Genomic DNA, 26,557 nt, shown 5'->3' with positions numbered 1-26,557 from the left:
TGGCTGCCAGCTAAAGGGAAGATTTCCAGTGAAGTGTTTCCAGAACAACAGGTCAAGTGGAGTGCAGCAAAACACCACTTTGGACAGTTTTGGAAGTGGCTGGTTTGTAATCATAATTGAGTATCAGTCAATGCACACATGGAGGCAAGTGGAGGGTCAATGCTCCCACATCTTGCTGAGCAACTCAGCGACAAGAAATCACATTCAAGGTATATGGCTGCTGCTCTGTCAGCACTGAGCACACAGCAAGATCCCACAAACAGAAAGCTTTCGGTGGCATTCATTGGATGTTGAATGCTGACCAGGCAAAACTAAATAGATGCTGAAAATCCAAAATGATAAGAGAGAACATTGGAGAAACTCAGCAGAACTGGAAGCATGGACTCTGCTTTCTGTCCACAGACGCTGCCGTGGGCGGCACGGTGGCACAGTGGTTAGCACTGCTGCCTCACACAGCCAGAGACCCGGGTTCAATTCCCGCCTCAGTCGACTGTGTGGAGTTTGCACCGGGTGCTCTGGTTTCCTTCCACAGTCCAAAGATGTACAAGCCAGGTGAATTGGCCATGCTAAATTGCCCGTAGTGTTAGGTTAGGGGTAAGAGTGGGTTGCGCTTCAGTGGGTCAGTGTGGACTTGTTGGGCCGAAGGGCCTGTTTCCACACTGTAAGTAATCTAATCTAAACCTGCTGAGTTTCTCAAAAGAGGTGCAGATTCCAAACTAGGTTTCAGGAGGTCTTCGGCATTCACGGGGTGGGTGAAGGGGGCAAGGGTGGTCATCTTCAAAGCTTTTCACTGTGCCTCGGTACACCCGACAATCAATTCAATTCAGCAGTCAGTTACCACCCTCCCTGTGCCCTGGCAGAATCAGTAAATAGAGAGGTAAAAACAATGACTGCAGATGCTGGAAACCAGATTCTGGATTAGTGGGCTGGAACAGCACAGTAGTTCACGCAGCATCCAAAGTGGAGCGAAAAGCCCTTGAAGTGGTTCTTCCAGCACCACTGACCCAGAATCAGTGAGGAGAGAGTTGTACACTCAGGTCACAATTAAATAGGAATCAGGTTAGAGTCTGGAGTTAAGAGGCTTTGAAATCTGATGGATCTTCCGAGAAAAGCAAATTCGTGTGAAGGAAAACACGAGTGCCTGAGGGGAGAAGAGGGAGGTCTGCTGACACGGGCGGAGCTAGGGGAAGGTCCCAGTGATTCGCATTCATGGAAATGTTGCCGTCACGTTGTCACTGTTGCAATCGGTAACAGTCTGACGTTTTCAGCCAGGAAGCTCGGTAAGAAAGTTCGGGGGGGTGAGGGGGTTTCCTGAATTGCAGTGCTCCGGTTTGACCATGTTTTGCATAAGGAAGGTGTCACTCTTGAGACGCTTTGAAGTATAAATAAGGCAGCTCCAGCGCCCAGCTCCGTACAGTTGGAGAGTCAGTGACACCCAACACTGAGCTGAAAAAAAACCGCAACTTTCCCGGTTTGCACGATCCCCGCTCTGTCGTTGTCGGACGATTCGTTTCTCGTTCGTTCAAGGAGAGGAGCATACCAACAAACAACAAAAAGAAGAAACTTCTTTCTGCTCATCGGTGAAACAGAGGAAAGGAGAGACATCGAGGCAAGATGCTGTGTCCTTGGAGCTTCCTACAGAGACCCAGGTACAGAGGCAAATATGAACCCGGGCCGAAACCAGCAGCGGACCTCAACAATAATGACATCGACACCAGCAAAGAGAAAAGGTACAGTTTTACACTCAACTTGATAACCAGTAATGCCATCTGTGTGAGGAAACCGAAGTTAAGTTTGTAAAGACAGTACCCCTCCGTACAGCCACACATTGCTCCTGACAAATTCATGTTCAAACGATTTGTTATAAATGTAACTGCAGGCATTAATGAGGAAGGAGGCGATAGATTTGATTCTTTTTATGTTATAGTTTTTTATACATTTAGCATGTCTTAGACCCAGAAATAATCATTTAACCCGTTCTAATTATTTCAGCATCAGTTTCCCTCCTCTGTTTATTTTGATTTGGAGATGCCGCTGTTAGACTGGGGTATACAAAGTTATAAATCGCACAACTGAAAATGTGTTGCTGGAAAAGCGCAGCAGGTCAGGCAGCATCCAAGGAGCAGGAGAATCGACGTTTCGGGCCAGAGCCCTTCCTCAGGAATGAGCCCTTCAGGAAAGGCTCAGGCCCGAAACATCGATTCTCCTGCTCCTTGGATGCTGCCTGATCTGCTGCGCTTTTCCAGCAACACATTTTCAGCTCTGACCTCCAGCATCTGCAGTCCTCACTTTCTCCTATAAATCACACAGCACTTCCACTTGTGACTTCGACAACCACCTGATGAAGGAGCAGCGCTCAGAAAGCTAGTGCTTCCAATTAAACCTGTGGGACTATAACACGGCGTTGTGTGATTTTTAACTTTGTTTATTCTGTTTAGTGTTGGCATTTGTGAAAATGTATTTTGTGAAAACAAATACTGGGAGTGAATGGCGCGTTAAAGAGTTTCTCCCAACAGCTGTAATGTATTTTGTTTATCGAATTATTTGGTAAAATAGCGACTTAAACCTTAGGAAACCCCCTGGGTGGAACGAATGTAAACTAAAACGCGATATTTTAACGAATCATTTCTCTCTGTTTAAAGCAATTGATTGTATCCCCTCGAAGTTAAACCGAACAGGCATCGTTCAGATGAACTTAGATGGCTCAGTCCTTTGTTTTTTTAAATATAAAAAAAATTACATAATGATAGAAAGTAGCGTGTTCAGACAGTGCGGTCTGAGTTAACGATGTTACCTGATTCTCTCTCCAGCATTATGAATGGACACATTCCGAACTTCAAGACCGACAGCGCAGGCTCTGAGGTGAGTGGATTCCTACATCAAAGCAGGAATTTCGTTCGCAAATAGCGTCCAAATCGCTTTAAATGTGACCAAATTCGCACGAAACCTCTTTTGATACTGACCAATTGGAACGATAAGTGAGAGCATTAGAAGCTAGTAGTTTTAGAGAAAGGTAACTTTGAAAATAGACCACATTGTAAGGTGTGTTGCTGCACTGACTAGATTATTGTTACTTCGCCCTGACGCTTTTGGTCGTGAGTTCCTGAAACCGAAGGGATTTCCTACAAATTTTCACAATACACATAATTGGTTCGCATCCCAGACTATAATAGACCCCAAAAAATTACGGATATTGGAAATCTGAAACCAAGAATAGAAATTGCTGGGGAATGTCACCAGTAAATTGGAGACCGTCAGTGGAGACAGAGTTCACGTTTCGAGTCCAGTATGGCTGCCTCAATTCTGCAGCGATTCTGATTTTAGACTTTTCCAATTCGGGAATCTCGAGTCAGTATAATTTTCAAAGTAACCAGGAGAGGCAAGATCGGGAAACCCAGGAACGAATTCCTAATTCAATCCCCGTGTTAATGCAATGCGATTCCTTTATCTGTTATCAGTACTGCAAGAACTGACGATGAGATAGGGGCAAACTGTACGAACGAATTTAGATATTTTTCATGTTACAAATTGATTTATTTAGAATAGTCTCGTGCTTTTGTATAGAAAGGATATATATCTTATATCAATTCCTTTCTAATTATCGTAATATTAAATATCCTGCTTCCTAAATTAAGTGTTGATGCTGTACTCTTGATTAATTACACCAACTGACTGTACTTTTGTCTGTTATTTGTCAATAGCCACTTCCCGTGAAAGGACCCATGCGTTGTCCTTATGCCCCTAAGTTTGTGAAACTGACTAACATGGAGAATGGGAGCATCCTGCAGGATACCCTACATCAGAAAGCAGTCAAGGTAAGAATTGTTCAAAACCTCCTTCACCCAGTGCTGGGTTAGACATTATCGACACAGCCAGTGTCTGTTATGATTGAAAAGTACAGTGGGGAGACTACAGATAGAGTTATAGAGATGTACAGCATGGATGCAGACCCTTCGGTCCAACCCGTCCATGCTGACCAGATATCCCAACCCAATCTAGTCCCACCTGCCAGGACGCGGCCCATATCCCTTCAAACCCTTCCGATTCATATACCCATCCTTTTAAATGTTGCAATTGTACTAGTCTCCACCACTTCCTCTGGCAGCTCATTCCATATAAGTACCTGCTCATCTTCATCCATGGGATGGTCCATTGTCAATTGGAAGTAACATTATTTTTACATGCATTAAAGATCAATTCCACCCAAAAACAAATAACTGGTCCTAATCCCTGTTTGAGATGAACTAAATGACAATATTTGAAAAGTTTTTGTTTGCATGAATCTGATGTGAACCCACCTTTTTCCCTCACTGTCTGCTTTAGAACATGCCATGCCAGTCTTCCACCTGCAGGGGCTCTGTAATGACTCCGAAAGCCATGACCAGACAAACCCGAGATAAGCCCGTACCACCAGAGGAAATCCTGCCTCAGGCTATTGACTTCATCAAGCAATATTATGAATCCTTCAAAAGGTAAGTAGAGCACATTCTCAGTGCATGGAGTCACCTCTCTCCTGGATACTGGTAATTTCTCTCCTGATTTCTCCTGATCGATGGGGTCTTACAGGGCTGGGATCCCATGCCACTATATACAGTTAGTAGGGTGGCATGGTGGCTCAGTGGTTAGCATTGCTGCCTCTCAGCACCAGGGACCTGGGTTCAATTCCAGCCTCAGGTGACTGTCTGTCTGTGTGGAGTTTGCACATTCTCCCCGTGTCTGCATGGGTTTCCTCCGGGTGCTCCGGTTTCCTCCCATACTCCAAAGAAGTGCAGGTTTGGTGATTTGGCCACGTTAAATTGCCCACAGTGTTCAGAGATGTGTGGGATAGGTGCATTAGGGGAAATGTAAAGTAATAGGGTTGGGGAGTCGGTCTGGTAGATTAGTCTTTGGAGGGCCAGTATGGGCTTGTTGGGCCAAAGGGTCTGTGCCCACACTGTAGGGATTCTTAACAGAAAAATATCAGGGCACTCAAACTCCATTCTGTGGAGCCTGCTCTGCTTCAGTTAGAATTTGACCAATCTACAAAGGAATTTTTCTTATCTACCTGGAGATTTTACATTCACTTGACAAGAAAAGATCATGTAATATGTTCCAGAAACTTGCTATTCAGATCAAAAGCACATTGCGTGGTTCCATGAAATGTTACTGTAAGTGTTGGGATTGGGATAAGTCTCTGTGTTAATCACACTGATCTTCCTCTTCCCACTCCTAGCCCCAGAACCGAGGAACACCTGACCCGAATCGAGGAGGTTACCAAAAGCATCATGGAGACAGGCACATACGATCTGACCTATGAGGAGCTGGTGTTCTCAACCAAGCAAGCCTGGCGCAATGCCCCTCGTTGCATTGGCCGTATCCAATGGTCTAACCTCCATGTAGGTATCCTGCCCTTTCTCACTGTTACTCCCAAAGCTTTTCATTTCTTTTCCCCTTCGGACTGGCGAATGAAACCCACCAACATCCGATATCTACGTCTGTGTCTCTGCAGGTGTTTGACGCTCGGAAGTGCACCACTGCGAAGGAGATGTTTGAACACATGTGCACCCACCTAAAGTATGCAACCAATGATGGAAACTTAAGGTAGGAGCTAGGAAACATTCTCGTCACAATTCTTTAGAACACCTAATGTTGTCCTTAAGATGACACTGTTAATGCTGGGGATCTAACAGACACATTATTAATCGCTGCCCTGTGGTACAGAACTTGAATAATATTAAAAAAGAGAGACTTGTTGTCAAGAGCTTTCCATCTTGCAAACATCAGAACAGCAATGCAAGAATACCAAATCTCAGTAATAATCACAAGAAAAGAATAAGTTTGTGTAGAGCCTTAAAGTACGTCCCAAAGTGCTGTACAGGCAATGCAGGACAATTAAAATATGCTTATTGTGGTAAGATAGAAAAAAAAGTTATGTTCTTTTTCATTCACTGGATAATTTTATCCTGTAGATCCACCATCACCGTCTTCCCACAAAGGACTGACGGAAAACATGACTTCAGAATATGGAACAGCCAGATGGTCCGTTATGCAGGGTACCAGTTGCCCGATGGCTCTATCATTGGAGATCCAGCTGGAGTTGCATTCACACAGGTAAGCTATGAAGCTCTTTGCAGTATCTGGCATTTATGTCCAATGGATGAAGTTATCTTTCTGTCACTGCTGCAAATGGCTAAGAAGGCCACGCATTCCTCACAGTCGGTAAAGGGAACTTAAGGGTCACCTTCAACCCTTCAAAATCTGTTCCTATTGATTTATGAATCCAATAGCAAGTGATGATCCCTAGAGTTTCCAATCAATAGGAACTAATCTAATTTATAAGATGTGGAGGGGTGATGGGGGAGGTCAGACTAAGCATTCTCTTTTCAAATGGAATGCAGACATAAGTTAAAGCTGAAGATGTTAAAAATAAGGAAAGATTAGGACAGAGATTTGTTAACAACGGACACTTTAGGTGTGAAGTAATTTTGGAGAATAGACAAACAACATGGGGCAACAAGATCCTCTTGTAGTGAGAGTGCAGGAGATGATGTAAATGAACAGAAGGAGTTCAGCTCTATCAAAAAAAAATGTCAGGTTTCATTAGATCATTTATTTTTCCTAACATTCAAATATTGTTATGTTCTCATTAAAATCACCATTGGAATCCCTAGAACTAATTGAAAGAGGAGAATTAAATAAATACTTAAAATGAAGCAGGGCTATAGCAAAAGTTCAAGAATGTTGGATGAATTGTCTGGTTCCTTCAAAATGGAGGTACAGGCACAATGGGCCAAATGGCCGCCTCAGATGCTACAGCATTCTATGATTCACATGTTCATTCTGCAAGTATTCATATTGACAGGATTTCCCCATTGAATGTTGTACAATCCCCTAGGCAACGCTAAACCGTGTCTGCTTTTTATTGTTCTCCATACCACTATTGCTTTATTTTCCACGTTCTTAGTAGGCCATTCAGCCCTCAACCCTGTCCTTCTGTTCAGTTAGTTTATGGCTGATCTCTAACTCAACTCCACTTACCCATCTTTAATCTCTCTTGGTTGATACCCAAGTTTTTTTTTCTCAGCCTTTACCATCCGTTGTGGCTGTTTACCTACAACGAAAGAGTGATTTCTTATAGGCCAGATGTATAATATAATTGTTATGTAGCTATGCTCAAGTGCTCTTTGAAAGCTACTGTAAGATCATGCTTAGTATTAAAAAAAGAGTTGTGTCTGTCTTATTTTCAGGTGTGCATTGACCTTGGCTGGACCCCCCGCTTTGGACGCTTTGATGTGCTTCCTTTAGTCATTCAGGCCAATGGTCAGGATCCAGAACTATTTGAATTTCCACCAGAGCTCATCCTGGAAGTAGAAATTGAGCATCCAAAGTAAGTTCAAACTTCCAGTCATTTATCAATACCAGATTTATAATTCCAATCCATCTACATATGTCCATCTACCATGGAATAGATAGATCATAGACTGGTTTAATATTCTACAATGCATTGAGTCGTGTAACTAATACTTCTGCTGTTACCTGCAGGTTTGATTGGTTTAAGGAAATGGGTCTCAGGTGGTATGCTCTGCCTGCTGTGGCCAACATGCTGCTCGAAGTTGGAGGTCTGGAGTTTCCTGGTTGCCCTTTCAATGGCTGGTATATGAGCTCTGAGATTGGTGTTCGAGACTTCTGTGATGTTCAGCGATACAACGTACTAGAGGTAAGGCCAGCTTTGAACCATCAGCTACACAAGAATATTTTCTGATCGTCAATCCCGCCAGATGTACTTTTCCTGGTTCTATTTCTGTAAACTGCTACATGGTTGTATATGATAAAGAAGCTTGAAGTGGAACAGTTGAGAAATAACTCCTCATTATTGAGCTCTTTCCCTTATGCACCGACTATAGCCTGTCTAAAATGAACATCTCTGTATGATAGGAAACCGTACAAGTTGTAAACACAGGCCTCTGACGGTCACAAGTACACCAGTCAGCAACTGAATACAGAGCTTCCTCCTACAGTTTCCAAAGAAAGGATTGAATAATACTACTAATTGGCAAATCTCCTGTTCAAGGCTCAAAGTAAAGGATTTCAGCAAAGTTAAAATCAAGATGAGATTCATTAAAGGTCAAATTAAGTCTGGCTTAAGTTTTCAAAACTTCTTGAGAAAGAAAGAAAGTATGAGAGAGAGTCACATCATTTTGAGACAGCAGGAAATACTCTATTTTGACTGCACTAGAGTAAAAACGCAGAGAGAATACAAATGTGGAACTCAGCGGGAAAGAAGTCTTTAGAGATGCAGACAAAATGCCTTACAACTGAGTAAGAAGCTAGTGTTCACACGCAAAGTTGTCAGCAACAGTTAGCAAAGGCTCTTAAAATACATGAGTAAATATGACGTCTTTGCAGATTGGTTAGCAATCAATGCAAAAACTTAAAGTATTTGTGAGGTTCTTTTTTTTAAATTTGATCAAAATAATTCCTTTTTGTTGGAACACAGGATATTGGAAAGAGGATGGGATTAGAAACAAACAATCTGGCGTCTCTGTGGAAAGACCAAGCATTGGTGGAGATCAACGTTGCTGTGCTCCACAGCTTCCAGGTGAGAAGAGAATAAACATGATGAACTTCAAGACATTTTTATTTTAGAAACCAGCAGGTAGCCATTTCAGATACAAGCAAAATTATCACATTCAAAACACTCTATCCAGACTGCTGTCCTATTAATGAAATGATTCAATAGCCTGTTAGAATATTAGAAGGCTTTTCACCAATTTGCATCAATGCTATTAATTTAATATAATTCATGAGCATTTCAACTTTTAATGGAATTTCTATTTCACTGAACCAAAAGTAAAATTGATTTAAAGTTAGAAGTCAGATCATTTCTTTTGGGTACATTCCACTGTGTTCTCCTGACTGAAGGTCCAGATTGAGAAAAAAATTGGCATCAGTATTCCCTGTTGGCTGTTCTGGTGGAAAATACTAGAGGAGCCCCATGGAAATGGGGATAACCAGTTACACAGCGATTGACAGCACAGACACTGAGTGGAGGAGAAGGAATCCATGATTCCCTGCAAAAGCATGAACCTTTCAAAAGAACAGTGCTAAATTCCTACTTTTTCCCTTACCCCAATATCTCACAACCTAGAGTGTTTGACATTTGTCTTCATAGGTGGGGCTTTATATCATGAAAGTAGATGATGCAAATTTCGCCAAACTACTCTTGACCAATTCACATAGTAACCCTTCATTGCTCTGGGAATTAGTGTACAAAATAAGTCACACCATCTTAAGGATAGCTCCCGGGATTTGGTATCGGTACATCAACTTCACCTGTAGGTTTGTCAGGTGCCATCAGATTTTCCATTTATTCACGAATGCATTTTGAACAAGGTGCAATTTTCTTCTTCCAGAAAAAGAATGTGACAATTATGGACCACCACACGGCCGCAGAGTCCTTCATGAAGCACATGGAGAATGAGTTCCGGCTCCGAGGAGGTTGCCCCGGGGATTGGGTCTGGCTTGTCCCACCCATCTCTGGAAGCATCACTCGAGTGTTCCATCAGGAGATTCTGAACTACATTCTCAGCCCCTTCTTTTATTATCAGGTAACTTGCTCCGTGTGATACAAATCAAAGGTTAGGGCCCCAAGTGTCATTGAGTCATTGAGGTATACTGCACATAAACAGGCTGTTCGGCCCAACCCATCCATACCAACCAGGCATCCTAAGTTGTGAAGTGTCGGTGAATGGTTTTGCAAAATACAGCCAATGAAACAGTGAATTTCCAGCATTCCTTATCCTGTGTCAGTGGTTCATCTGTGGTGCTAGTAGGAAAACCACCATGTAGTTGATGTCTGCAGGTTAAGGAGGAAAGCAATAAGCTGAAATTCTTGCTCTCAATCATCACTCCTGACAGAAATGGTATGTCAGTGCACACTGGATCCGGGATTGGAGCACTGTTGTGCGATAATTCAAGGTTTTCAATTGGATCATTAAAAATTAAATCAATCCACACTCTAGTGGGTGCTTATATTTAAGACTATTCTTTTAAGACTAAGATTGTCTTACTTTTGGACACAAAAGGGATTAAGGGCTACTGGGATGCGGTGGGAAAGCAGAGTTGAAATTAAAAATTAGCTACGATCCTACTGAATGTTGGAGTAGACATGAGGGGGGCGGGGGGTCACTCTGGTCTTTGTCCATATCTGTGAATTGCGGAGACACTGAAACGTTCAGATTTGAGACCGTATCACTTAATCTAACCACTAGTCAATGTCCTCCAATCACAGGTTGATGCATGGAAGACACACATCTGGCATGATGAAAGCAAGAGACCAAAGAAAAATGAGATCAAATTCAAACATCTAGCTATGTAAGTTCATCCAAAATATTCAGTTTTCTTCAAATGAATTCTCCCCAGCTTTTCTTTGCCCAGTCTGTGTTTCAATCAAAGCTCCCTGCATAATATTTTGTCAAAATGTATTCATTCCTGAGACCTCAAACTTGCCTCTATCTGCCCTTCAACCTTCCACCTCTTTTACAAACTTCTAAAGCCCAAAGATTCTGTAACACCTTTTTTTTTTCATTTGGTGTTGTCTTTGCAAACCTCTTAAATACTCTTGCAGCAGAATTGAAGCGATTTCTGCACATTTAGAGGTATGAGCCACATTGTAAGGATTAAATAATGTTGCTTTCCTTCCAGGGCAGCGCTGTTCAGCTCTGTTCTGATGCGAAAGACCATGATGAAAAGGACAAAGGCAACAATCCTGTATGCAACAGAAACCGGAAAGTCCGAAACCTTTGCCAAAAAGCTGCGCACCTTGTTCAACGGCGCCTTCAACGTCAAGGTAAACAAAAGGAAAGAATGACAGAGTTGCATTTATGTAGCACCATTCACAACATCAGGGTTTCCCAAGGCACTTTACAGCCAATGAGTTTCAGCGTAACCACTGTTGTAATGTGCATAAATCATGTGGGGCATGAATAGGGTAAGTAGACAAAATCTTTTCCCTGGGGTCAGGGAGTCCAGAACTAAAGGGCATAGGTTTAGGGTGAGAGGGGAAAGATATAAAAGAGACTGAAGGGCAACTTTTTCACATAGAGGGTGGCACGTGTATGGAATGAGCTGCCAGAGGAAGTGGTGGAGGCTGGTACAATTGCAACATTTAAGAGGCATTTGGATGGGTATATGAATAGGAAGGGTTGGAGAGATATGACCGGGTGCTGGCAGGTGGGACTAGATTGGGTTGGGATATCTGGTCGGCAAGGAGGGGTTGGACTGAAGGGTCTGTTTCTGTGCTGTACATCTCTATGACTCTATAACCAATGTACACACATGGAAATGCCCTTCTGAAACTGAGGCAGAATGGAGGGAATTTAACCCTCTGCGCACAATCCCTGACCTTTTAATGTAGAGCAGAAAACTGACCAAAATATTCCTTATCCTATTCACTTCAATCATATCACTGTTACATTTACAGAACTGCGAGAACTCTTTTACACATTCCATTGCAAGATAGTTTGAAGAATTGCCTTATTATAAAGCCAAGCTTAGAGTGGTGCTGGTAAAGCACAGCAGGTCAGGCAGCATCCAAGGAGCAAGAAAATTGACGTTTCGGGCAGGAGCCCTTCAACAGACCTGCTGTGCTTTTCTAGCACCACTCTGTTCTTGATTTGAATGTCCACCAACTGCAGTCCTCACTTTTGCCTCATTGTAAAGCCGTCTATTCATTCAATGTGGTCCTAATGGTTGTTTGGTTGTGATGTTCTTTGTTATCAGGTTGTCTGCATGGATGACTATGATCTGAATGACCTGAGTCAGGAGTCACTGGTCTTGGTGGTGACAAGTACCTTTGGAAATGGAGATTCACCAGGAAATGGAGAGGTGAGCAGCATATTTTTGGAAGAAGCAAACCTCTTATCAATGCCTTGCACAATGGGAGCAGGTTTGGTTATGTTGAACTAAATTAATATATCCTATCCCAGGCTTTGAATAAACGACATGAGTTGTAACCAAAGTTTGCAGTGGGTTATAGGGACATCAGTAATTACTAACGCTAATGTCAGTCTGGATGCAGAACAGTTGTAAAGACAGGAGCTAGGATCAGGACCATGGATTCAGGAGGTAAAACTTTAATGATTAAAATACTTCACTATCAGGAGAATTGAGCAGAAAGGGACTCTGAGTGGGCTGGACAGGGGAGAAATTATTTTGAGAATGGGCAATCATTTTTCTGAATAGGATAAAGAACTTTGGGAAGGAGGGGTCTGAAAAGATTAGAAAAGGCTGAAATGTACACCAGGAAATATATCAAAAATAGAGTTCGATCAAATAGCAAGTGAATTGTAGTAAATAAATTCAGGGGGAAATGTTATAATTTCTCTTTTTAAGACAGTCCTTTCTAAATGGTGCAAAGTCAGTTTCTTCCATTAAAAATGGGGTGCATTTTTTTTGTTACAGGTGTTTAAGAAATCCTTGTTTACAAAGAAGCCATTGAAACCATATAACTTCAGGTAAGTGTGTATTTCACTTAGTGTCGTACAATTTTGCAGTTGTACCTAATATTTGCATCAGCTGTGATTGCTTAGGTATTCTAGCCATTGTTAAATCAGGAGATTTCATAGCCTTCATAGCTAATCTAGGCTAACTCCTTGCAGGTCAAGTCTCAAAGTTAGAAATGTCCCAAAGTCATAGACAACATTTGTCCTGTCAACTACCATCTGCTCACATACTGTATCGCTGTTCTGTGAGAGCTTGCTGCATATAAATTGACTGCACAACAGCTCGGATTGCACATCTCAAAGGAATTTCTGGGTTAGTGAAAGACCTGCAGTTGCCCTGAGGCTGTGAAAGCTGCTAAATACACACACGCAGCCATCAATTAAATATACTGCCAACTAAGAAAAATTCCATTTGACCTTAGTCTTGTCCGTTTATATTAACAATTAACATTAACACATCAAATATGCTGCAGTTTGAAACCTGTTAAAGTGTATTTCATCTGTTCCTAAATATGCTGGAATTTGGGATAATGCATTGTTGGAAAGAGTTTGGGATGGGCAGCCCCACTACTGGATCCTTAGTGTAGCCCTGATCTGCCCCTCATTATGAGATGCTAAATATGAGGTGATTTCCTCACATGGCAAGTTACATTTGTTGCTTGTTAGAAGATAATAAAACATCAGGATGGATAATAAAACTAAAAGACCCACCAAGACTATCTTGGCTGCCACAGCATAGGCAGGTTAAGAGTAGCATAAAAATATATACAGTTAAATTGTTTCTCTGCTGGAAGCTCAAGTGATTTAGTTTATGTGGCACATGCTAAAGGGTGTGGGGGTAACTGCAACTTATAAAATAGGCAGCTTTATATTTGAGAAAGGGTCTTGTTCATCTGAACTAAAAATTAATTTGGCTTCTTACGCATCTTCTCTGCAGCTATGCCATCTTTGGACTCGGCTCCCGCATGTACCCACAGTTCTGTGCATTCGCCCACACCCTCGATAAGAAGCTGGCACAGCTTGGGGCAACTCAGTTGGCCCTGACAGGAGAAGGCGATGAACTCGGTGGCCAGGAGGAATCCTTTGTCGACTGGGCTATCGCCACTTTCAAGGTAGGCTGCATTTGGCTTGCCACAGGGATTACCTCTTTCCAATATGGCTTTCTACATCTGCAGCTGACATAGTGGTGCCCTTATGCCAAGTAGTGGAAGTCTTAAATTTCCCTGTTTCTCTGTATTGATGCAGAGAGAGTGGGAAGGGCTAACTGACACAGGCTACCTGAGAAAGGAGAGAATCTTTGAAAATCATTTTTAATACATTTTAGGACACTTGCAGCCACTCTCACTGAACGCTCTGAGATGATAGCCCTGTCGCACCCTCGTTATGTGCCCCTGTTCCTGTTTAAAATCTCCTGTTTATAGCTGAGCATAAGGAGGAATAAGCCTATTCCTATAACTGAAACAAACACCTTCAAGGTCAAGAATGGCCTGGGGTGACTGTCAATGTGTTTCTTTATTATGTCCAATCTGTGTGATGCCAATGTCACTTGCAAAGGTTAGCATTTATAGCCCATTTGCCATTGCCCTGAGAAGGTGATGGGTCACCCTGACTTGCTTGACCACTTCAGAGACCAGTTAAGCATCAATTACATTGGTGCCACAAATAAGCCAGTCTCAGTGAGGTCAACAGCTCTCCTATCATAAAGGACATTAGAAGAACAGTTGGGGTTTTTAAGACGACCTGACAGCTATACGGCTAATTTTACTGAAGTCTGGAAACCGAATACAAGTTGTCCAGCTTCCCTTGTGCTCCCATTCTCTGGATTTCAAATTCAGTCACATCGCCAAATATCCTGTTCACTTCCCCCATTCTGAGAAAGCATCTTATTCTGTATCACTGTAAGCAGCGATTGGAAAATGTGATTTAAAACACTTTGTGCTATGCGGAAAAAAACCTCCGATAACAGTCACATTCGTGGAGAAATCCTGGAGAACCCTGGTCAAAACTACTGCAATGTGTACGACATTTTAAAGAATGGTTTTGTTCTCTGTGCTCTTTCGAAACAGACGGCCTGTAAAGCTTTCCACGTGCGCGGGAAGGTGGAGCTGGGTCAATTCAAATCAGCAACCAAGAGTGATGTGTGGGATCCCAGCCGCTACAGATTCGCAACAGAGACAAGGCCTCTGGACCTGTGTGCAGGTAACCATTCACTTCCACCCTTTGTACTGCAGTGGCCAACCAGCCAACGTCTCATTGCTTACGGGGTTCATTTTAAACTTACAAGTTACCATTCAACAGACAGACTAATAATAATAATTGATGTTCTCATTATCTCAGCTCTCTCCAAAATGCAAGGGAAGAAAATTCTGCCGATGAAGTTCAAACAGAAGACGGATCTGCAGAGCTCCAAGTCCAGGTCTGCTGGCCTTTTAAAAGTTCTTCTTATTTTAAATTAATAGCTAAGTCTTTATTTGCAACTCTCTTCAAACGCTTTGTGATCACATGGTTAACGTGAATCTCTCTGGTTATAGCCGATCCACTATTCTGGTCGAACTATCCTGCACAGACACTAAGGAGCTCCAGTACCTGCCTGGGGAACACATTGGAGTTTTCCCTCAGAATCAAGAAGCTCTCGTCAGTGCATTGATCAAAAGGCTCAAAGAGACACCGAGTTCTCACCAGTGTATCCTAGTGGAGGTTAACAATGGCAATAGCATCAAGGGTAAGTAGCACTTTTGAAGTATCTGACTTCCCTTCTTAGTTCTCTTCAGTGGCTTAAACTGATAGAACGGAAAGACCCCACTTGAGATTGCTTTAGGGTGGCACGGTGGCTGAGTGGTTAGCACTGCTGCCTCAGAGCGCCAGGTTCGAATCCACCCTCGTGCAACTATCTGTGTGGAGTTTGCATATTCTGCGTGGGGTTCATCCTAGTGCTCCAGTTTCCTCCCACAGTCCAAAAATGTACAGGTTAGGTGGATTGGCCATGGGAAATTGCCCGTAGTGTCCAGGGATGTGTGGGTTAGGTGCATTAGTCAGGGGAAATGTAAAGTAATATGGTAGGGGAATGGGTCTGGGTGGGATACACTTCAGAGGATAGGTGTGGACTTGTTGGGCCATAGGGCCTGTTTCCACACTGTAGGATTCTATGATTCTAAAAAATATCCATGCCTCTGCTGTTGGACAGAACTGGTGCAATCTTCACCTTTGGTCACAATGCAGGTTAAATCAGGACTCCTTTCAAACAAATTATTCAAATCTCCAATTCTCTCCGTGAGACTGCTAAAGGTGCTGACACCCTCCAGTGTCCCATCCACATGGTCACATGGAAGTTTCAATCTGTTGCCCCTTTGGTTTTTGAAATCCTCCCTGCAATCCCGAAAATGAGTCCGCACAATTCAGGTCTGTCCCTGTCCTGGGTCTTAATTGATGCGATGTTCTCTGCTTTCCCACAGACTGGAAAGTGGACGAGAGATTACCGGCTTGCAGTCTCTCGCAGGCTTTCACCCACTTTCTGGACGTCACCACCCCACCCGGCCCTCATCTCCTGAAGAAGTTCGCCCAGTTAGCGACAGACGAGTCAGAGAAGAATCGACTGCTAGAACTGAGCCAGGTAAGCATGGGCCTATAGTTACCAACCTCATGGGGAGTGTCCATTTTCAATTCAGACCATAGATCCACCATGCTGTTTTACAGCCTACCTTTTGAAGCACTATTATAATAGAAACAGCATATTTGAGCACAGCAAGAGTTCATGCACAGCGGTAAGAAAAATTGCCCAGTGTGTGCCATATTTAGGTAGACCAGGTTGGTGCGATGGCTACACTCTGAAGGAACCTACTGGGGTTTTTGACACTCCCAGAGTACTTGCCCTCACTGGGGGCAATTCTAATATGATGAAGGGCTTATGCCCGAAACGTCGATTCTCCTGCTCCTCGGATGCTGCCTAACCTGTGCTTTTCCAGCACCACACTCTCGACTCTGACCTCCAGCATCTGCAGTCGTCACTTTCTCCTAGTTATTCTAATATCACCCACCCATCAGGAGCCTGACTGGAGTGGACGCAGTGTTGACGTTACAGGCCAACTGATTTAATTTTGCACTGAAAGGGGATTTTGGATAAAATGGGGAGGAGTGAGGTTGAAAAACAGCATTCCACATAATCCTCTTAGATGCCTATCCAGCAAATTTGGTTAAAATTAACCACAATTATTTCTGGCTCCAATTCACAAATTTGATGAATTTGTTTTTATTTTATTCTTCAGAAGAAAAAACAAACACAAACAAACAATAAAGAAACCTAAACAGAAAAGAAACAAATATCTTCCCTGAACAAGGTGGGGAGAAAGACAAAGAAACTCTCCTCCTCAGTACCAACAGTAACACACTGACTGTAGCACCAGCCAGCACAGAGTCAGTGCCCTAAACTGAGGAGACTCTACATCTCCTGGTTATTTTTTCCTTTTCTCTAACACCACACTACCGCCTAACTGGGATAGAATTTGGTTTCACACTTTAGTACCATGGAATTTTAAACCAGAACAATTAGAATTATACTTGGAAACAGACAAAATGAGGAAGAAGGCAGGGATAGGTGGGTGAATGATCATACATTGATAAAGGAGGGTCTAATGAGCCCAAGTGATGTGAAATTTCCTTGGCCATACTATTAGATATATTTTTCAAGAGTCTAAACTTGGAGAAAGGAGCAATTAGAGATTCATTACGTGCAGGCAAATGTTGTGGATCAGCCATTGTTTAATAATAAATCCTGTTTTTTTTGTCACTCTGCAGAATTCCCAGGAGTATGAGAAATGGAAATCTTTTAACAGTCCCAACATCCTGGAAGTCCTAGAGGAATTTCAGTCCATCCAATGTCCTGCCCTGTTCCTCCTCACACAACTCATGCTGCTGAAGCCCAGATATTACTCCATCAGTTCGTCCTTAGATATGAACCCAGGAGAAATCCATCTGACAGTCGCTGTGGTCAACTACAGGACTAGAGGTAACACAGTCAGATTGCAACTGGACAGTCTATTTGCTTTAAAAGGGACAGGGCTAGCGGGCCAGCCAGGATGTTAGAATGTACCGTTAAATAAGGAAGTATCTATTGATCAAACCTTAGGATCAAATTTCCAACAAGGAGTTCTTGGCAGGGCGGGGAACAAATTTGTTTCCATGGTATAGTACTTTATAGAGCTGTTTCCACCCCACTGAGGAATGTGGGTAAATAGCATGGCCATTCAGGCAATTCAACTCTGCATAGGATCAAAGTTAACTTAGTTTCAATAAGATCAAACCTATACATTGTTTATTAATGAAACATTAGTGTACATTCACATATGTTCGAAAGAGCTGTAATGCTGTATCGATGTTCTGACTGGGTTATTGTGCTAGACGTATTCTGAATGGGTTATGGATAATTTACTGAAATGTGGAAACTGGGAACTAATGGTTTTATTTATATGTAGATGGCGAAGGCCCTATGCATCATGGCGTCTGCAGCACCTGGTTCAACACACTGGGAAAGGATGAACTGGTTCCATGTTATGTGCGCAGGTAGGTCACCTTGATCCCACCCTTTGAATTTATACGTTGCATGCTCTCCATCTGCTACAGCCACGTCTGTGCCTAAATGACTCAAAATTAATATCGATGTCATGTCACAATTTCAGCACCGCAGGATTCCACCTGCCAAAGAACCAATCAAAGCCCTGCATTCTGGTTGGCCCAGGAACAGGAATTGCTCCATATCGAAGCTTCTGGCAACAGCGACAGTATGACTCTGAGAAACGAGGTATGTTCAATCTCCTGATGTCCTTGCCTCAGACTTCTACATCCTGGGCTGCACTAGGCAACACGTAGTTGGAGCCCAGTCCCTATCACCAAATTCACAAAGAGCAAGCCTCAGGACAGCTAATTGCTGCCTCACCCACGAACAACTTCTGATCAGTAGATGACGATGTTTCTTAGTCCTACGATTAGATTCCCTACAGTATGGAAACAGGCCCTTCAGCCCAACAAGTTCACACCGACCCTCCAAAGACCAAGCAATCCAGATCCATCCCCTACCCTATAGTCACCCCTAACACTATGGGAAATTTAGCATGGCCAATTCACCTAACCTACACCTCTTTGGATTGTAGGAAGAAACCGGAGCACCCACACAGACACTGGGAGAATGTGCAAACTCCACACAGACAGTCGCCCGAGGCCGGAATCAAACCCGGGTCCCTGGTGCTGTGAGACAGCAGTGCTAACCACTGAGCCACTCAGTCTAGAAAAGGAAGAATTGCCTAACTATTTGTAGATAACAACGATGAAAGAGAGTGAGGAAATGAGAGAGAGGCAGCATTGGCATGGGATGTTCCAGTTCCCAGATTTCAGCTGACCATTTAATTAGCTATCTATTAATCCTTATATTTTGTGAGGACATTCCCTAAGCATTAAGGAACTAATACTCAAAGACCGCACTGTACAATTTCAGGCTGAGCCATTCACATCTTTCCAGCAGTAACAATGGCCATGGCTAACACTTGCCTCAGTGATTCATTGATATTTAAACTACACTATGTCTCTTATTCTCAAGTGTCTTTATTGGGTGGGTATTAGACAAAGCTACTCTTCCATGAAACTCACCATTGGTCTGTCTTGTGCCATTTAGGAATTAAAGCTGGTCCCATGACTTTGGTGTTTGGCTGTCGGAACTCAGAGATGGATCATATTTACAAAGAAGAAACCCTTGCACTTAAAGATAAAGGCATCTTGGAGGGTGTTTACACAGCTTACTCCAGAGAGCCAGGCAAACAAAAGGTAACTTAAACCACTTTCCAGTCAAGAGTGCAAATATGTTTTCAAACTAGTTGTGGGCTCCCACCTGGTTCTGTGCCCTGTTACTGAGCTACACCGACCGGCTGGGATGGGACCCAATTAGTTATCTAGCTTGGCAAAGTTATATGGAGGTCAGAAATTATCATTGGCATTGCGTGTGGAGAATAAAGTAATTTTTAATCGTAAAGTATTTTAACACCAGCATTGTAAAGAAAAGCAGGAGAATATTCCTATTTTTTGTGAGTGACATTTATCATTCAACCAGAAATAGTGCAAAGACATTCATCAGTCATTCATCTCAGAGCTGTGTGCAAAATTTTGCTTTGCACACATTGGCGATCTCACTTGCCTACAAAACAACAGTGACAGTACTTCAAAAGTCATTCGCTGCAATGGTATCTTTCAAATTCTCGACCCCAATGGGCTGTGAATGACCCATTGCCAAGTATATTTCAGATTGTGATCAATAGATTTTTTGATCACTAAGTAAATCGAGGGCTAGGAAGAGGAAGTGGAGCTGAGGTAAAAGATCAGTCACAGTCTCACTGAACAGTAGGGTAGACTTGAGAAACCGTATGGCCCACTCCTGCTTCTATTTCTGAAGTTCTGAGGTCGAGTGAGGTTATGTGTAAACATAAGTTGATCAGCTATGATGGCTTTTGTGGACTCAATGGGCTGAATAAGTCTAGATTAGAGTGGTCTGGAAAAGCACAGCAAGTCAGGCAGCATCGACGTTTCAGGCAGGAGCCCTTCATCGGGAAAGCTTGTCGGGTGCTGACTGACCTGCTGTGCTTTTCCAGCACCACTGTAATCTTGACTCTGATCTCCAGAATCTGCAGTCCTCACTTTTGCCTCAATGGGCCAAATCACCTACTCCTGATCCCACATCTTATGGTCTTGTAAGGTGTTAGCTTCACTGCACAGTACTGCCACATCAATGTATCCTTACATTCCACTGTCTGCTTTCGTTCCACCAGACGTACGTACAAGATATTCTTTGGAAGCAACTGGCCTCTGAAGTCTACAACATACTGCATGAAGGGAACGGGCACATCTACATCTGTGGTGAAATCAAGATGGCACAAGATGTCACTGAAACTCTGAAAGGCATCATTGCTCAGCAGGGTGGCATGAGCATTGAGGATGCTGAGGAATTCCTCACAAAGCTAAAGGTAAGTAATCTCTCCTTAAGTCCATTCCTTGCTCATATTCGATACCATAACTTGCTGTGGATGTCCCAGAAGCGTTTGATTTTGGTTACCCTTCTGTCTGACAGGAACAAAACTTACATTACTATCTGAAACTGCAAAGCCAGCAATTGCAAAATGCACAGAAAAGCTTACCTTTGTCCGATAAGGACACACATGCCTTCCCCTGTAGCTCATGCCCCAGTCACCAAGGTCCAGGAAGCTTAGGAACTGATGAGCAAGAAAGTTTTTGGGTACCAAGAAATAGAAGCCAGAAAACATGATGATAAGACAGTTGCATGGACTTCATTATATATGGGTACACAGGGAGGAAGAACTGGCAGTGCAGATGGTTGTAAAGGGACTCTTACAGCATAGGCTGTGATGTAAGCGGCTGTTCTACACAATAATATTACACATAATTGTTCTACATTGTCTCTACATTAACCCCAATTTCTTCTTTACTTTACAGAACCAGAAGCGATATCACGAAGACATCTTTGGGGCAACATTTCAGAAATAATAGTGCACCCCAATACGGAACCAAAAAACACCAAAGAGACAATTGTGCCAACTGATATGAACAATGAAGGAAAATTTGCATTAACAAGGCTTGACTCTTGTCCTGTGCTTATTATGTATCTGCTGGCCAACGTATGGACCAAAATGAATCAAATTTTTATTTTAACTTATAGCATTCAATTTCATATTCGCTTTTACAAACACAAGTGGAAATCTAAAGACTTTTAAAAAAATGCACTTTTACGTTTTAGTGAAGTTTTGAGAGAGTTTTTCTTTTCCTTTTTAAGTTTGCAGTTGTTAATTTCTGGATAATTCAGGAAATCTGTGTTCCAGCAGAAAATAAAGACTTAATAGTGTCAGAAACTGGTTTGGTCAGGGAAGCATACTTTGGAAAATGTCAATCAATGTCAGCCATTTCAGTGTCAATACTAATCCAGCCAGAAATAGATTATTACCTGGTCCTTGACACTTTCCGAAAATGGCTTTACATGACATCACCCCCAAAAACATTTGGAACAAACTTTTGTGACTTTGTTACAGAAACAGATACTGCTCTTCTTATTGATTTTCTGTTTTCTGTGCCTTAAATAATATCATAGCATTGCTGAACATGAATTTTGGGCAGCGCTTATGAAAAGCTTACAATTTAGGACCAAAAATTCAAATTAAGCCAGTGGAAGGCAGGTGAGTCTGATACTTGTTTACAACAGCCAGAATGTTGCAAGAATTGGCTGGTGAAGTCAAGTTTTACTATGCACTTTAATGTAAGAACACAGTGTAGTCGAGAGGGCAATATCCAGTATCGACTGACAGATTGAGACTGGCAAAGATTTAGAGAGTGAGAGTGGCAGCTGGCTGCTATCTATGTAACTAGCATTTGATAAATTATGAGGTTTAATAAAATTATATGAATTGTTACTGTTTTGATTTGTGTTTCTGTCAATACTTTGTTGAACCATTCTTACTCACTTGCATCTCAAAGCATCATGTCAGAAGATTTAAGGAACAGACTCTTTTTTTTTAGACAGAGAGCAAGGACAAGGGGTCATATTTGGGTCATAGAGAAACAAATTCAAACCATCAAAAGTCAAAATAACCATTTTGGATGAGACACCCATCTATTGCAGGGCTGAAGGAATGCTGCAGTGTTGGAGGTGCCATCTTTCAGAGCAGATTTTTTTAACCTCACAGGATGGGTGTAAAAGATCCCATAAAGGGAAACTGGATAATTTACCTCAGTATCCTGGTCAACATGGTGTCTCAAACACAATCATCACAACCGACTATTTACTCAGTATCTCGCCACTGGATTTTTTGGGGGATTTTGCTGTGTAAAATGGGCTATCATAATTTGTACAGTACAACAGTGACCACACTTTAAAAGTAGTGTGTTTTGGGAAACCTAGGCTTTATGTCTGCCACGTCAGCAACCTGAGTAGATCTTTAGTTTGTGGTGGCATTCCACATTAAACTCAAGCGAGTTGTTAACCACAAATCCAAACAGGGCCAGTGGAACCACACGGCAGTGACAGGCAGTAAAATTTCATGAGGGAGCAAACAAAAGTAACAACTTTTAAAAAGGCAAAACCTGGAACCATCTGGTTTGCCTAAAGCTGTCCAACAAAACACAAAGCCCTCAATAGGGCTATCCCGGTCACAACTCCCATCAGCTTCTTAAAATAAAAATATCAATTGACAATTAAACTGATAATGGGAACTGACCACAGAGACGCAGCCTGGTGGCAGGTGGGGTCAAGCTGAAATTCTTCTGCCACTGACCAAAGTTACGACTGGAGGAGCAGGTAGCACAGGAGAGGTGGAACTGTTCCTCTAATCACAGATTCCCTCAGCCCACACTTAAAGGGTCTAGAACCTCCAATCACAGATTCTGTCTGGAATTCTGGATCCTGGCCAATACGCAATATAGAATGTTGATCCAGGGAGACACAAACAGACTACACCACATCCCCCCCTCCCCAACACCATGAGCTATTTGGAGGAACTCACTGTTGCAAGTTGCCATTGCATTGTAACACTGACTAGACTTGAACACACTTCATTAGCTGAGGAAAGGATTGAGGCATCCAGCAACAAAACAACACGAAAGGCTGACCTCAGTGGTGGGCAAATTGTTGGAGGGAATCCTGAGGGATTGGATTTACATGTATTTGGAATGGCAAGGACTGAGGAGGTTGAGCAATTCATCAACTTCACCAAATCCCGCGAGGAGGTTGAGCAATTCATCAACTTCACCAACACATTCCACCCTGACCTTAAATTTACCTGGACCATTTCTGACACCTCCCTCCCCTTCCTGGAACTCTCCATCTCCATTAATGACCTCTATCCAAGGCCCAAAAGGAGCATTCCACATCCATCAAAGTTTTACCTACACATCCACTAATATCATTTATTGTATCCGTTGCTCCCAATGCAGTCTCCTCTACATTGGGGAGACTGGGCGCCTCCTAGCAGAGCGCTTTAGGGAACATCTCTGAGACACCCACACCAATCAACCACACTGCCCCGTGGCCCAACATTTCAACTCCCCCTCCCACTCTGCTGAGGACATGGAGGTCCTGGGCCTCCTTCACCGCCGCTCCCTCAGCACCAGACGCCTGGAGGAAGAACGCTGCATCTTCCACCTCGGAACATTTCAACCCCAGGGCATCAATGTGGACTTCAACAGCTTCCTCATTTCCCCTTCCCCTACTTCATCCTAGTTTCAAACTTCCAGCTCAGCACTGTCCCCATGACTTGTCCGGACTTGTCCGACCTGCCTAGCTCCTTTTCCACCTATCCACTCCACCCTCTCCTCTCTGACCTATCACCTTCATCTCCTCCCCCACTCACCCATTGTACTCTATGCTACTCTCTCCTCACCCCCATCCTCCCCTAGCTTATCTCTCCACGCTTCAGGCTCACTGACTTTATTCCTGATGAAGGGCTTTTGCCCGAAACGTCGATTTTACTGCTCCTTGGATGCTGCCTGAACTGCTGTGCTCTTCCAGCACCACTGATCCAGAATCTGGTTTCCAGCATTTGCAGTCATTGTTTTTACCTGATTAGGGATAGTCAGCATGGCTTAGTGAGACATGATTTCCCAGGCACAAACTTTAATTTTTTGAAGAAGTGGTGATGAAGATCAATGACAGCAGAGCAATGAGTGTTGCCTCTATGGACTTCCATAAGGTGTTCAACAGGTTACGCATGGTAGACTGGTTAGCAACGTTGGATCACATGGGATTCAGGGAGACCTAGCCAAAATTAGCTTGAAGGTTGGAAACGGAGGGTGGTGGTGGAGGGTTGTTTTTCAGACTGGAGGCCTGTGACCAGTGATATGCTACAAGGATCAGTGCTGGGTCCACTGCTTTTCATTATTTATATAAATGATTTGGATGTGATCGTAGGAGATATGGTTAGTAAGTTTGCAGATGACACCAAATTTGGTGGTGTAGTGGACAGCGAAGACAGTAATCTCAGAGTACAACAGGACCTTGATCAGATGGGCCAACGTGCTGACGAATGGCAGATGGATTTAATTTAGATAAATATGGGGTGCTGCATGTTGTTAAGGCAAACCAGGGCAGGACTTATACACTTAATGGTAGTGCCCAGGGAAGTGTTACTAAACAAAGAGACCTTGGAGTGCAGATGCATAGTTCCTTGAAAGTGGAGTCACAGGTAGACAGGATAGAGAAGGTGTTTGATACACTGGCCTTTGTTATTCAATGCTTTGAAAATAGGAGTTGGGATATCATGTTTGGCTGTACAGGACATTGGTTAGGGCACTTTTGGAATATTGTGTTTAATTCTGGTCTCCCCGTGAAAGGAAAGATGCCGAATAGGCTTGAACTTGAAAGGGCTCAGAAAATATTTACAATCTCCAGGGTTGAAGATTTTGATCTCTAGGGAAACACTGAATAGGGCTGTTTTCCCTAGTGTCAGGTGCTGACTGGTGACCTTACAGAGATGTTTGGAGGTCATAAAAAGTCTTGTTTTCATGCTAATTGCCACCATGTCCTGTTACAACAGCAACTCATCCATCAGAATTTTGAGCTGAAAATGTGTTGCTGGTTAAAGCACAGCAGGTTAGGCAGCATCCAAGGAACAGGAAATTCGACGTTTCGGGCCAGAGCCCTTCATCAGGAATCAGAATTTTGAGTCTAGATTAGAGTGGTGCTGGAAAAGCACAGCAGAATTTTGAGCCCCATCTGTGTGCTTTGATCACTTTGTACACTCTACATCCAACATCTCCATCAAATATTGCATGGGTACAGCCCAGGCTAAAGGAAGAATAATGCATTCTATCATCTGCACCAATAAACCTTAACATCCACCATCAATACAGCACTATCTATAACAAAATCTAGGCTTTATGTCTGACACTACAGCAATCTGAATAGATTTTTAGTTTGTGGTGGCATTCCACTTTAAACTCAAGCGAGTTGTTAACCACAAATCCAAACAGGGCCAGTGGAACCACAGGGCAGTGACAGGCAGTAAGATTTTGTGAGGGAGCAAACAAAAGTAGCAGCGTTTTAAAGGCAAATCCTGGAACCATCCAGTTTTCCTAAAGCAGTCCAACAAAACACAAAGCCCTCAAACAGGGCTTTCCCGGTCACAACTTTCTCTTAAAAAACTATGAGGGGCATGGATAGGGTGAATAGCCAAGGTCTTTTTCCCAGGGAGGTGGGGTTGAAACCTAAAGAGCATAGGTTTGATGTGACAGGGGAAAGATTTAAAAGTGTCGTAAGGGGCATCCTGCCAGAGGAAGTGGTGGAGACTGGTACAAACGCAATATTTACAACCATCTAGATGAGTACATTAAAAGGAAGGGTCTAGAGGCATTTGGGCCAAATGCTGGCAAATGGGACAAGATTAATTTGGGATGTGGTCGGTTTGGACGAGTTGGGTCACATGGTGTGTTTGTGTGCTGTACAGCTCCATGACTAACTGCAGATGCTGGAAATCAGAAACAAACAAGCATTGCTGGAAAAACTCAGTAGATCTGGTAGCATCTGAGGAGAGAAAGCAGAGTTGACATTTCAGGAGCTGTTTTGAAGAAGTGTCACTGGACCTGAAACATTAACCCTAATTACTGTCCATTGATGCTGTGAGACCCGCTGAGTTTTTCCAGCAATTTCTGCTTTTGTTTAAGACATTGTGTTTGCTAGAAATGATGGGTTTTTCTTTTCATTTTTCACTGCTATTAATTGGATCTGAGTGATTCTATTTCCCTCCAGAATAATTATCAGAGAATGCATTGGATGAGCAAAACTTCAAAAAAATGTGGGGAAGCATTTATTTGAATATACCTTTATTGGAAAGTTATTCTTGATCCACCCCTCACTCCATGTGTCTTATCAACCTCATCTCCTAGAATGATCGTTTCTTTGTTGTTGGAAAATGCTTCTTATTGTAGTCACTTTTAACCCATTTAGATGCCACTTTAGAGATGTCACACCTGCAAAGGGCATCACTGGTCAAGGACTAGGGGGAAGGGGAGTTGTGAAAGGAGCACGGTAGCTGTCAGTC

General features: G+C 42.9%; 1 protein-coding gene across 1 annotated transcript; it reads left to right on the top strand.

Annotated features, from left to right (window-relative positions):
• The first annotated feature begins 1,400 nt into the window (after positions 1 to 1,400).
• On the top strand, positions 1,401 to 21,937 carry LOC132830289 (nitric oxide synthase, inducible-like). The gene is made up of 26 exons (XM_060847849.1): positions 1,401 to 1,730; positions 2,811 to 2,862; positions 3,702 to 3,815; positions 4,324 to 4,472; positions 5,213 to 5,375; positions 5,489 to 5,580; positions 5,949 to 6,090; positions 7,227 to 7,366; positions 7,522 to 7,696; positions 8,477 to 8,578; positions 9,393 to 9,587; positions 10,271 to 10,353; positions 10,684 to 10,828; positions 11,761 to 11,865; positions 12,442 to 12,494; positions 13,420 to 13,594; positions 14,549 to 14,681; positions 14,820 to 14,898; positions 15,014 to 15,204; positions 15,935 to 16,092; positions 17,274 to 17,484; positions 17,951 to 18,038; positions 18,155 to 18,276; positions 19,144 to 19,292; positions 20,288 to 20,482; positions 20,970 to 21,937. The coding sequence occupies exons 1-26, from the start codon at positions 1,615 to 1,617 to the stop codon at positions 21,018 to 21,020; spliced, it is 3,378 nt and encodes a 1,125-aa protein (XP_060703832.1). The 5' UTR covers positions 1,401 to 1,614; the 3' UTR covers positions 21,021 to 21,937.
• The last annotated feature ends 4,620 nt before the right edge of the window (positions 21,938 to 26,557 follow it).

This window comes from Hemiscyllium ocellatum, chromosome 31 (genome assembly GCF_020745735.1).
Source record: "Hemiscyllium ocellatum isolate sHemOce1 chromosome 31, sHemOce1.pat.X.cur, whole genome shotgun sequence".
In the NCBI taxonomy this organism is placed as follows: Eukaryota; Metazoa; Chordata; class Chondrichthyes; order Orectolobiformes; family Hemiscylliidae; genus Hemiscyllium; species Hemiscyllium ocellatum.
The sequence above is the reverse complement of the archived record's forward strand: the minus strand, read 5'-3'. Positions and strand labels throughout refer to the sequence as shown.

Coding starts and splice junctions, on each gene's coding strand:
- LOC132830289 (XM_060847849.1), top strand. CDS start 1,615: ATGCTGTGTCCTTGGAGCTTCCTACAGAGACCCAGGTACAGAGGCAAA. Junction 7,367..7,521: donor GTAGAAATTGAGCATCCAAA/GTAAGTTCAAAC, acceptor TGTTACCTGCAG/GTTTGATTGGTTTAAGGAAA. Junction 7,697..8,476: donor AGCGATACAACGTACTAGAG/GTAAGGCCAGCT, acceptor GTTGGAACACAG/GATATTGGAAAGAGGATGGG.